Source organism: Pleurodeles waltl, chromosome 2_1 (assembly GCF_031143425.1).
Source record: "Pleurodeles waltl isolate 20211129_DDA chromosome 2_1, aPleWal1.hap1.20221129, whole genome shotgun sequence".
In the NCBI taxonomy this organism is placed as follows: Eukaryota; Metazoa; Chordata; class Amphibia; order Caudata; family Salamandridae; genus Pleurodeles; species Pleurodeles waltl.
The window spans coordinates 612,729,260-612,742,078 of NC_090438.1; the positions used below are offsets into that span (position 1 = coordinate 612,729,260).

General features: G+C 44.7%; 1 protein-coding gene across 12 annotated transcripts in view; it reads right to left on the reverse strand.

The window, feature by feature from the left end:
• AMPH (amphiphysin) overlaps positions 1-12,819 on the reverse strand; it is a 927,201-nt gene that overhangs the window by 314,025 nt on the left and 600,357 nt on the right. For all 12 annotated transcript variants that reach the window (XM_069215773.1, XM_069215772.1, XM_069215765.1 and 9 more), the window contains exon 7: positions 10,332-10,417. In XM_069215773.1, coding sequence (XP_069071874.1) covers positions 10,332-10,417 — 86 coding nt within the window. The remainder of the gene's footprint in view (positions 1-10,331; positions 10,418-12,819) is intronic.

A 12,819-nucleotide genomic window follows, 5' to 3' on the forward strand; every position in this document is an offset into this window, starting at 1 on the left:
GAGAGGTTCAAATGTGTTTGATGAAATAAGGATACCTGCATCTGGTGCCTTTTGTTTTATGAGAACATCTGATGTCTCTTAGGGGGTGTGCCCAGTTCTTTAAAGTTCCAAGTAATACACGAATAGCCATCAGCATACAGTGTAATGTTTGTGTTGTGTCCTTACCCCTCCCATCCAATTCGCCCAACAACCATCCCCCCATCAGCAAAGTGGTGCTCCCGCCATCCTCACCCCGACATAAATTCTGCTGTGTCTGAAAATCCATAAATAGAGGGCAAATTGGACAACAGGGTCTGAGTAAACTCCCTCCCCAAACAAAGGAATATCAACTTTCCAGACATATAAAACATTTAACAGAATAACAAAGAACGTCCTGTGTGAATAGGGATATAAATGGGTCCATTCGGTTGGTGTTGATGTCACGTATCACATGGGGCAGATGGGAGTTCGCATAAATCATCCATTAAGTGAGTTCACTGGCCATTCCTGGAGGCACCACTAGTCACAGAAGAGCCCCTTGGCATTTGCTCCCCACTTTCACCACCTGCATTACCCTGTGTTGCATCATCTGAGTCTATTGAGGTCCTGGGGGAGTGCTGATGGGTCAGGAGGTCCAGGATAAAAACACTTTCTCTACTTTGTAGTTTTAGCCACCGCCCGTTGATTGCCTGCATGGGTCTCAGGTGTCTGCTTCCTCTGCGTGGTCTCGGCCGGGTCTCATCTGGGATGTCGACTCTGATGTTTTGCCTTCTCCAATGCACCATGGATCATGTTTCCCTGTGCACTGAAGTTTCAGGTCCCTGTCCCTGTAGTTCAGCAGTTGGGCAACCATTGCACGTGGCAATGCTCTTGTGGAGGGCCCTCTCTAGGATTCAATGGGCCTGCTCCACAGATACTAGTGTTGTGGAGCAGCTGCCATATAGCTCAGCTATCAGCAAGTTCTTCAAATATAATTCTGGGCTGGGACCTTCTGTTCCTTTCAGTAGTCCAAATTTGCATACATTGTTTGGCCGTGACCTGCCAGCAGCCTCCTTGGCTTGGGCCTGCAGTTTCTTAACGTCTTGATGCTGTTCCTCTACTGTGTGTAACAGAGCTTTGGTGGTTGAGGCAGTGTTGGACCTGACACGTTCAGGTAATGATGGTACCAAACTTTTTAATTTGTCTAGGACAGTGGTTCCTAACCTTTTGACGCTGGAGGACCCCCACTGAATCATTACTGGAAGCCAGGGACCCCCAAGCAATTTGTATGATTTAAACTTCAAACATTAAAACAGTCATTCACAAAAATACACAAACAAGTAGACAGCAAATATAATTATTTTATATTGAAAACATGCAAAAATCAAAAAAATGTAATGAGAAGGTTGGCGATGCATCTCAGTGACTAACTTTTCAATGTTTCATTTTATTTAGAAAAGCTGAATCCTCAGGTCAGATTCAACATTTCCAAAGTGATTTCTGTTTTTATTTCTTAGGTATGTAAGAGCTGAGAAAATCTTTTCACATAAATATGTGGTGGGAAAAGGAAGTAAAATCATAGGGGCCTCTCATATCCCCATAGCCTCTCTGTCACATGTAATTCATTTGTTTTATAGCACATCTCATACTAGTGAAGTATGTCAGAACACTTTAAAGGGGACTATAAGGTGTAGGATTCACATGTCATCCACACTGGTAGGCATTTTTTAAGAGTGCTTGGTCTGGAGAAGCACAAACTCAGGATTTGGAACACAACACAGTGGTTAGCGTTGACTTTTTATAATCAGAATGTATTTCTACACAAGCAAACCTTTTTTAGCAGTATAAGGAAAATGAAAGACTGGAAAAAACAACTTTCTCATTTGTGCCATGCAGCTCTTTAATGGCAGTTCATATCTCACTGTGCTAGATTATCACTGTAACTTATAAAGTGCACAGTAACAAAAGAATCTCTGTGACAAAAGCAATAATTCACTGTGCTATGCGCATGTAATACTTTTCTTTGCATGTTAGACTTCCATTGCAGCAGGTATATCTACTTTTGAGTCAAAATTGCCACTAGACAACTCCCATCTATCTCCTGCAGGTATGTTAATCACTAGAGTTATCTTGACACTTTTATTTTGCCTGAAAGCTATTGGATGTGCAAGAAACGTTTCAGTGCTTTTATAACTTCTACACAAAGGAAGTAATAAATGTAAAAACATGCACATGTTTTGAGAGGCCCCAGCTGGATCAGTGCCTTTCCACCAGGCCCAGGCCTGCGAACCCCCTGGGAATGAGTCATGGACCCTTGGGGGTCCGCAGAACACAGGTTGGGAACCACTGTTCCAGGAGGCTTTGCTGATTCTCTTTGAATGGCCCTCAGGCCACTGCACTTTCCCACTGTAAGTACAGTGTAAAAGTCTGCGCGCCCTTCCTACGTATTTTAGGAAGTGGCACCTACCAGTATGTGCACATTTGCACATTGGTGTTTTCATGTATATACTGAGCCTGCCATAGTTTACCAGTATGCACATATTTGCACAATGGTGTTTTCATATATATCCTGAGCCTGGCAGAGCTTGACAGTATGTGCACACTTGCACAGTGATGTTTTCACAAATATACTAAGCCTGCCACAGCAGGCATGTATGGGTGAACTTGCATCTTTGTGGTGCCCCTGCAGGCTTGTGAGTGTGCCAGGACACTGGGAATGAAGAATACCCATGTGTGTTTTCACTACTATTGACAGCTGCTTTGCCCATAGGTTAATATGGAGGAACGTTTACAACTAATCCTAGATGCAATAGTAGATTGCAGTAAAGCAGCCTCACAATGTTTACTATCATTGGTCTCACAATGACAAACCCTTTCCATTGGTAAAGGTGGCTTTGTCAATAATGCATTGGAAATGCCACTTTTAGGAAGTGGGCATTTATAGGCTCTAAAACTTCTTTTGTGTGCCTTTTTAATTCAGCTGCATTCCTCTGGATGCTGGGGAGAACACATTTGTGCATTCCCCAGTAACAGCTATAAAACTTGTGCAACAGGAACAAGAAACGTCCGCCATTTGAGGGCCTGGCTAGATAGGCTGGAGGGAGAGATTTTAATCCTTCCCCCCTCAGAGCCAGATCATAGCACTACTAAAGATTAAGCTCTAGCAGACAGGACTGAAATTTAGTGAAGACATCTGTGGCCCAAAGGAGAAATATTTTGGTCCACCCCCAACTTCAAAAGCACATTTCAGTATAACTAGAGGCACCACACTTCAGCAACTTAGAGATACTCTAACAGGAATGCAAGATGCAGACCTTGAAGTGCGTGGTGCACACTGACAGAGGGATCTGTTCTACATAGGAGTGTTTACAGCCCTGGGAAGGTACTGAGCATCCTTCCTGTATCGTGGCTGGCCTGGGAAAACTGCTAGCTTCAGTGTGGCACGCTGAAGTGTGCTCTCCAAGGGCTTGTTGGCTTGCACCCTGTTCTTTGTGGAGGTCCCAGGAACATCAAAGACCTCCTGCGAGGGACCTACACCTTCTACCTGTGTCATCTGGAGAGCGGTGCCCTCCTATGAGTGTACGTCATCTGCTGGATTCCACAGGGTAACAGCAGTGTGAGAGGAGAACCAAGTATTGCACATGGAGACCACATTTGCTTTGTTTAGAGCCCTCAAACTACTGTCCACATTCAAAGAGTGTGGCCCTTCACAGAGGGGCCATGACACGTTTAAGCATCTGGTTGGTAGAGGGCGCATTCACTGATTACGGGACCCCATATGGCCCTTTTTTGTCGAGCATACAGCATTTCTCTCATGCAACACCCAACTGCATGTTCACTGTGTGTGGTGTCTGTGTCACTGGTTGCGACCCTTAGAGGTGGGTAGCATGCCAGGAGCAGTGCCACATTCTACCTTGTACGGCACCACCAAACCTGCGTTTCTGTTTGTTTGGCCTCATTTTCTGGTGCTGCTCAAGTTATTGTGCACCAGATATTGTGCCTTGTTCCAGGGAGGTACAGGATTGGAACTAATTGTGTGAGAGTGAAATTGTCTGGTACAACTCAAGTCATCACACACCAGGCATTGTGCCTCATCCCAGGGAGGCGCTGCATTGATACATTTTGGTGTGTGATCAGAATCATCTGGTGCAAGTGATAAGTGATATGTTTTGGTGTGTGATCCTAATCTTCTGGTGTAACTCAGGTTATCATGCACCAGACACTGTGCCCAAACCAGGAGAGCACTGAAATTGGTAACTCTTCGTAGGTGATCGGAAGTGTCTGGTGTAACTCATCTCATCGCTCACCCGATGTTGTGCTTTCTTTCAGGGAGGTACAGATTTGGTAACTCTTTGTGTGCAACCGGGGTGCCTGGGACAGCCAAAGTCATCTCGCCCAGACGTGGTGCCTCCATTCCTGGGAGGTACGGAATTGGTAACTATCTGTAGATTGGAGTGTCTGACTTGGCTGGGCACCACTGAGAACAGCATGTGTCCCTTGGTGACCCTACCCCTATGCTCTGCAGATCAGGGCGCACACCAGAAGGCCAGTGTGGTGACCCCTGAGTGAACTTCCAGAGTTGTGACCAAACTTCCATTTGTTCGCTGTTGCCTGATCAGCCATTCTCTCTTTCCTTCCCACTTCTTTACTGCAGGATCCTGAATAAATGCAACCACTGGCCACGTGCAGCATAGTATACAGGTAAACTCTATTACATCTGTAACTCTTGGGGGTGGGAATTGGTTGGAGGGTGGAGGAAGGTTTGGGTCCAAGAGAGGTCTGAAAACTTATTGACAACTTACCTCTAGATGTCAGAGCACTGCATGAGGGTGCTGGAACCGAGAGTATGTGAGTGCATGTATACTAGCCTGCCTGATATCCATGGCATCACGTAGAACTGCAGAGTGAGTGTGTGGGAGTGATTGCCTGGGATTGACGACACCATACGGTGGCAGTGCCATAAACGTTGTTTACTATTACGGTTGACATTGAAGTTTACCTGCGCGGCCTAGGCTGCAGGTCTATTTTAAAAGTGCTGAGATTCTCCGTATGTACACATTGCTGTTATCTTTGGGAACTGGGATACATCCTATAACTGTTTGATATTAATTTGTGGGTAATCTCTAGGATGGGTCTTGTGCTGCCTAGGTGGTTGCACCACGTGAGGGTCCTGGGAGGGAAAGTATTTTTTTTCACACGTGTATATACTGCTAATGTCGTATTAACACAGTTGGGCCTAGTACTTCTAGTTATATTTCTAAATGTGATGGATGAGCAGATTTACATGATGTTCATGTTGTGATAATGAATGTGTGTGTTGAATACAAACTTTATTTACATACTCCTCGTGTGAGGTCTCCTTTGGGTCGCTCAGTGTTTTTGTTGTGTTGTAGTCTGTGCCATTGCTTTACACATTGCCCCTGTGAAGAGCCTATCTGCTCTGTGCCAAGATGCCCAAGGGTGAGAGCAGGTTATACAGTGAGTGGAGTGGTAGGTTCTGTCTGGCTATGGCCATGCCTCAGCCAACCAGAACGTGCGGCCTCCAACAGATGGTCTCTCACATTGTTAGCTCTTGTCCTTGCATCTGCGCTTTCACTTTCTTGTGGTCTTCCAGCAGCAATGCAATATTGATTGCCACTGTGTCAATCTTTATTTCAAGGTTGCCGTTCATGTCAAGTATTTCTTGTAGTATTTCTGTGTAGTTGGAGGACTGTGCATCTAATTTGGCTTCCATCAACTGGAGGAATGGCCTGTCCAAGGCCTGTAGCTGTATTGCTTTAATGTCAGGCATCTAGTCTAGGCCCAGCTTTCTCTGCCTGGGCTTCTCCATGCTGATCAAAGTTTAGTGTGGCTCTCTGCCTGCTCTGGGCCTCAGGAGGATTTTTGGCGGGAGGCTTCAGTGTCCCAAGGATGTCTCTGACAAGCTGTCGCAGACATCACGGGGGAGGTGAGGGCCCCCTTGGCGCAGCCCGACTCCACCCTGAATTCTTGTGCCTAGTGAAACCTGCTCAGTCCTTGGGTGGGGGAAAAGGGGAACTGTTCCATGTCCAATTCTTTGGCTTAGGGACACCCCAATGCTGCCAGCTGCAGTGCTAAAACTGTCTGCTGGGTGACCAGGCCCCAGAATCTGCTGGGTATGAGCTTGGTGGTGTAGTGGGCGATCGTCCCCCATCTTTCTCTAGGCCTGCCCTTTGTGCCCACTCATGTGAGCAGCCTACAGTTGCTCCTATGAAACCGCTCTTTCACCAGCTCACCTTTGCTTTTTCAAGGGGAGAAGGGGACCTTCCTGGTAGTGTGGGCAGGGTTCAAAGTCTCACCGTTGGTCCCAGGTGCCATGGGCAGCTCCTTATTTGGGGCCCGGCTCACCCAGCTACAATGGCAGCAAGCAGCTTTCGTGAAGGCCCGACCATGGTTCAGAGACAGAGTTTCGTGTTGTGTTGGGTGGCTAGTGTCCGCCGGCTGCTCTAGTCCTCATTGCCCCCTTTGTGCAGGCAGTTGTATACGGCACTCTGCAGATAACTTGTGGAGTGGGCCGTATGATCAGGAGCTCTTCTACATTACTGCCTATGCCAGGGGACCTTGGCCACCAGCGGAGTACTTTTTTATGTTCTACAAATGTCTTTGTGAATATGTCTCATTAGGTTCTGAAGTCCCTGACAAATACTACATTCTTTTTCCCTGCAATATGATTTAATGGAAGCATCACTGAGGATCAAGGAGTAAATAATTATTTCCTGATACTCTACATTCCATGTTACTCTGATATATTGTGTACCTTGTGTTTTATTTTATTATAGGCAAAGCAAATATGTGGTTATAAATAGATGCAATGTAGATACTGAAATCTGAATAAGGTATCAAACATTGCTGATATTTTATGCACAGTGTGATGTTCAAACATACCACACAATTTCAGGGCTCTTATGAAAGTATGAGGATGACCACCTTCATGTGTCTAAGTTATAACAAAACAGCTAAGTAATGGCCATTATGGCACAGGCTATACACAATGGCAATATTGTATTACCAGCCTGCGTCTTTTGTAATAATTAATGCACTGGTGCTAAGCTGTAGCAGGGTAGTTACAGCAGATGTTCCCCCCAATGTCAAGAAATAATTTATTTTAACCCACATGCATATTTGCCACACAGAACATGTTCTTGCACAAATTATATGGAAAAGGAATGTAGGCCAACAAGAAGAGTGTACATTTAGTGACAATCCCAAATCTGCATTAGGAAGATGTTTAGAGGATCTTACCACGACTCACAGGGCCTACCACAATGGTGAGATTGACGGACTACATCACTCTGGGGTTTCTTGCAAAGTCAGAAGTCCCAGAAGCCTGTTTGGTCAGGACAGTAAAACCTTAAGCTGTACAAGACGTCTTCCACAGTTGGCTTTTTACAAGGGCACTCAGAGCAATTACAAGGATACATAAAGTCAAAGACGGAGGCTAGAGTCAAGGACGACCCATAACTTTGTGGACAACTTTGGGGCATCCAAAAAAGCAAGAGCCATAGGCATTCCATGAGAGTGTAGGAGTAGGTTGCTGTTTGCTTAGAGGACACTGCGTATGTTGGGTGCACACATGCACATATGTTAACTGTGTACTGGTGTCCACAAGGGAATAATATACCAAGTACAGAAACCCAATTTTTATGATTAAGGTTGTGCAACCAGGCTCTTGGCCATCAAGAGCCTGCAGAAACTGTTGGATCTCCTCAGACTGAAACACTGTGATAACAGCACAGACTACCAAAGGTGTGCAGCAGAAATTCTCTCTCATCACTGACTGACCATCAGAGCTGGAGACTCTCTCTCCTTTTCCACTGGCACAATTACATCCTGGACTGTAACCTCAGCATGCTCCTTCATGCAGATGTATTAAGTTAATTTAGAGATGCTCTAAGAAGTTGCTGGCACTGCTAAAACGTGTCATGCAACAGGGTTTCAGATGAAGCATCAAGATATACATATTTAGCTTAACTCGCAATAAGTGCTTCCAACAATAATGCTGTTACAGCATAAGAGGGTGCTAATAATATTTGAAGACCAAAACATGTATTTGGTAGATCTTACCTAGGACCCACTGAGGTGTGTACCGAGTCAAAGACATGTTTTGGAAGGATGGAGAATTTTGTGGTGGAAAGTAAAGGTTTGTGTATCTGCTGTGGAATCTGTGTATATGCCTGGGATTTCTGGATCTGTAGATCCCATATGTTTAGAATTGTTTTTGTTTTGATTGCGTGAAAGATATGTCTTAGTCAATAATTGAATGTGGAGAATTCAAGGCTTTCAGGCATAGTCATTTGGAACATATTAAAGTTTGCATTTTTTCAGATTTTTTCAGAATATATGTTACATGGTCTTAAAAGAGACTTTAGTAAAATTATGTGAAAGGTATTAGGGATGCAGAGTAATGAGTGAACTGAATAGAGTGACCAACTGAGCCTCACTGAATCACAAGGTATTGATGAAATTGTGCAGTTTTGTTTGGCAAGAGGAATGGTCTAGACCAGGCTTCTCCAGCAAATAGCTTCCTAAACACAGCTCTCCTATGTGCAGTCTACTGAATTAGAAGATTTTCCCTGGTTGAATTATTATTATATATATATGCCAGTATTGAAAAGTGTGTATTCGGGATGAAAACATATGTATTTTCAGAACTCATCAGCTGATGTCTGGAGAAAAGTGATTGAATTACCAAAATCCATTCAAACAGATACATGAGTGATAAATCACGCAAAGCTGTGGGTATCTGTTTCTAATATTATCACCTTGGTACAAGGGACATTGCAGCTATGGCTGTTGGGTATTACCTTTGTAGATACATTTCACATTGACAAAGCCTTTATTAAATTACTTTTAGCAGCCATGTCTGATGAACTGAGGTGGTCACTGCTTGTATGCTTGCATATAGTGGCCACCAATGTAATCTTGTCTAATCTGAGAACTATTAAAGAATTACTAAGTAGCTCAGGATGATTTTCATTGTGCATAAGTAGCTCTTATTCCAGAAAAGGCTGGTGACTCCTGTTCTAGACAATTTTGGACTTCAGGCAATTGTTACACTCACAGATGGACTGGCATACAATTTCATTCTCAAAATGAAAGAAATCTGCCTAACTCAAGTTTTAAAGCACAACTTGCATGTTCTGAAAATGACTGGGAACACAGAAAGTGAAATGTTTTGTTTACCTTGCTAAAAGCATTACACGGTGGCAGTCACCACTGTGTAGTTACATTTATGTGAGAGTTTCGATAGCAAGAGTGTATCTGTTTTAGCTCATAACTTTGATGCTGTCTGAAGAATCTACACACAACTTCCCCCAAAAAACTTTCTTTCACCTTGGCTCCTTCATGGAAACTTTCAAGATGATCCATTAAGCAGGGGCCAAGAAAAAGGGGCGTCAAAAACATTGATTACCAGTGTCAATTCTAATAGGAAACTTTGTTCCCTGATACAGAAAAAATGGTTGAATGTAATTGCAACAAATTTGGCAAATAATCTAGAACTTTACTCAGAAAGCATGCTGTTTGTGATTTGGTATAAATGTGTTCATTTGTTTTCAAGACGTTTGCATTTAAAGAGAGGCTCAGGTGGGCATGAAGGGGTAGCACTCCGAAAATGTTAGGTATATCTGGATGGTTGGCCCAGTGGGAGTCCGCAATACCCAAAAATAAAAAAAAAAAGGTTCTTTTGATTGGCAAAGGGAGCTTTTTCTCTTGTTGGCCATTTCAGTACTAGCATATTGAGCTATCTGATTGGCATTCCACAACTGTGAACAAAACATATTAAGGCTGCCATTAAGGACACATGGACTCTGTCCCAGCACCCTGAAAAGGTTGATGAACAAGGGCATAAGGGGAAAGGCTAGGCACACCTTGATCTCCAGGTTTGTGGACTCAGAGATACCCCCCATAGATTAACATAAAAAAAGATTGGGCTGCAGGTACTGTGGTACTTTCACAGGACCCAGCATGGCCCTTCGATGGGGCACTGCAGTCCTCCAGTAGAAGCTGCTGTACAAGCTTCCACCTGATCATACTGTGGTACTGTGCAAGCTTCCTCAAGGAATCTTGCATGGGTCCTTGGTACCTAGTGGTGGACGCTTAAGTGTGAGGTACAGTGGGAGTTTCTGTAATTCAGCCCCATAGTTTGGAAGTTCACTGTAGAAAATGTCCCAGGCTGTTCCTTACTATTCTATTCTTTGTGAAATGTACAAGTGAGGAGGACATTTGTCCCATGAGTTCAAACGTTGCACCTCATGATAAGATTATCTTTTTTTTTTAACATTAAATGCATTCAACTTCAGTTGTTTTTGGGAAATAATTAATTTAATTTATTTTGTTCTAAATCCAGACAGTACCTGGACCACAATGATGGCAGTTCTTCTTGTAAATCAACATTGAAGTCTTCAAATACTTTCTGGGCCTTTTGAAACTCTTCTTCTGCCTAAAGGAATTAAACATACCAACTGTTATTCTAACAATATAATCACCTGCAGGTTAATTCGAGCAAGATTCACCTAAATATAAATTCAATTGTACAAATTCATCTAAAAATAAAACCTTTAAATATCTCATACAGAAAGAGCAATATTATTTACAAAATTAGTAGAGTCCATCACAAATCCGTGTGTTCTGCGTCAAAAATGAAAAAATGCATGTAAGTCATTGGAATCAAGTGTAATGAGTGAGGAGGAATGAGAGAAATTGCAGGTCTTTCCTTTAGTAAATTGTAAGGCGATTTCTTAACACCTTGTAAAGTCATATTTTCATTCTCATTATTTGGACACATTGTATCTCGGAACTATGTTTACGAAATAAATGTGGCAGGTAAAGTTATGAAAAGTACATAGAGTTATCAAGTTCATGAAGACTTGAAGAGCACATTCTTTCAGAAACAGATGTGCAGGGTTTTGTTGTGGTCTTCTTCTATGTAGAAAATGTTTTTATACAATTTAGAATATTGAAAAAAGTGCTTATTTATAAAATGAGTTACTGTTTTGTAGGAGCAAACTAAAGGAAAAATTCAGTTGGTAGAAGACGTGGCTTGGCAGCAAGCATGGCGGTCGCTCTGTTAAGAGCTCCGCATACAGAGCAGCTAATCTACCTTTTCACCGCTGCTCCCCGGAGCCAGCCATCACAGTTCGGCGTGTCTGGCGTGCCTATATACCTAGAGGGCTGCAATAACCGCCTGGCCTCTGCCGCCATTGCCCACGGCATGAGGTCATCTACGGCGGTTCGCAACTCACACAGGCTGGGAAAGAGGGAGGCATATCAGAAGATGATCCAGAGGTGCCAGAGAGACACGACACGCTGAGTGGCGGTTCGGGCCTGCCATCCAGGACTGTAGAAACCCAGAGGAAGTGCTGGGCGTGGTTCATTGACGGCGGGGTGAGGTGGGCCCTACTGGCTGTGGTGGTTACCAACCCGGAGATGGCGGTACTGCTGTAGCAGTCAGTGGGGCAGGAAACGGCGGACAGTGGCCCGTGCCCCTTGGTGAGCATCAGGGGGCCCCCCATGGTAGTGCTCGTGTGCTGAGAGTAAGGGGGGCCACCCTATGACTGAGACTGAGAGGGGTGTAAGGTGCTGGGACAGAGCTCGCCCCCAGTTGGACAAAGACCTGAGAGAGCACTTTCATCTGCTGGGCTAGGGAGTCAGAACCCCTCCACATTACCGTTTCATGGACTGTGGAGTAAAGTGGCAAGGCCCCAACTAGGGTAGACATTGTAGTACTTCTGCCATCATAGGCATGATGGCCTGGATCAAGTGACCGGCACCTGGGAGGGTCGAGGCCTCTTCTGTCGACATTCGCCATTCACTTTGGCCTCAGGGAACTATGCTCTCACTAATACTAATACTGTGGGTGCATAGCAGGGGTTGCCCCTCCCCCTTGAGGGGGACTGGCTGGAACTATGAGGGGGATCTGCCTAGACTTGAGATTGGGGTATGCCCTGGCCCGCTTGGAAACCAGACCCCAGGGGATAATATTGTGGTGTGGTGCCAAGGGGCAAAGCCAAAATAAAATGATGGACAAAGTGTTGAAACTTTTCAAACACTCACCCCCAGTTACAGTTCTGGGTTTAATCCATCATTATTTTGCTCACCACGCAATCACAGTTTGGACCCAGCCATATGCAAACCAGTCTTGACCCTGCTCCCCATGGGAATAGTCCAGCACAAACTGCCTAGCCCGGTCCTCCCTGGACCGGAAAGAAGCATCCTAGGACCAGTCTTGGGGTATCACCCCTCATCAGCCAAGCTAACTTTAGTCCAATGGTTCAGTGAGCAAGGGATCCATGACTGGGCATACTCTTGTCACTTAGGGTGCACATAACAAAACCAAAATAAAATGATGGATGGAGTATTGAAACTTTTTAAACACTCACCCCCAGTCTCAGATACAGGTTTAATCCATTATTATTTTGCTTGACACGTCACCCGAGTTTGGACCCGGCCATATGCAAATCAGTCTTGATCCTGCTCCCCAAGGGAACAGTCATGCCCGAACTCCCAAGCAAAATCCTCCCTGGGCTGTAAACAAGCATACTGGGACCAGTTTCGGAGTGTCACCCCTCATCAGCCAGGCTAGCTCGAATCCAGTAGTGCAGCGAGCAAGGAACCCATGTCTGGGAATACCCTTGCCACTTAAGGCGCACATAGCAAAACCAAAATAGAATGGTGGACGTAGTGTTGAAAAGTTTCAAACACTCACCCCCAGTCACAGATCTGGGTTATTTTGCGTGCCACGTCACCTGAGTTTGGACCCAGCCATATGCAAATCAGTCTTGACCCTGCTCCCCAAGGGAACAGTCACGCCCGAATTCCCAGGTCACTTCGGTAGTCTATTTG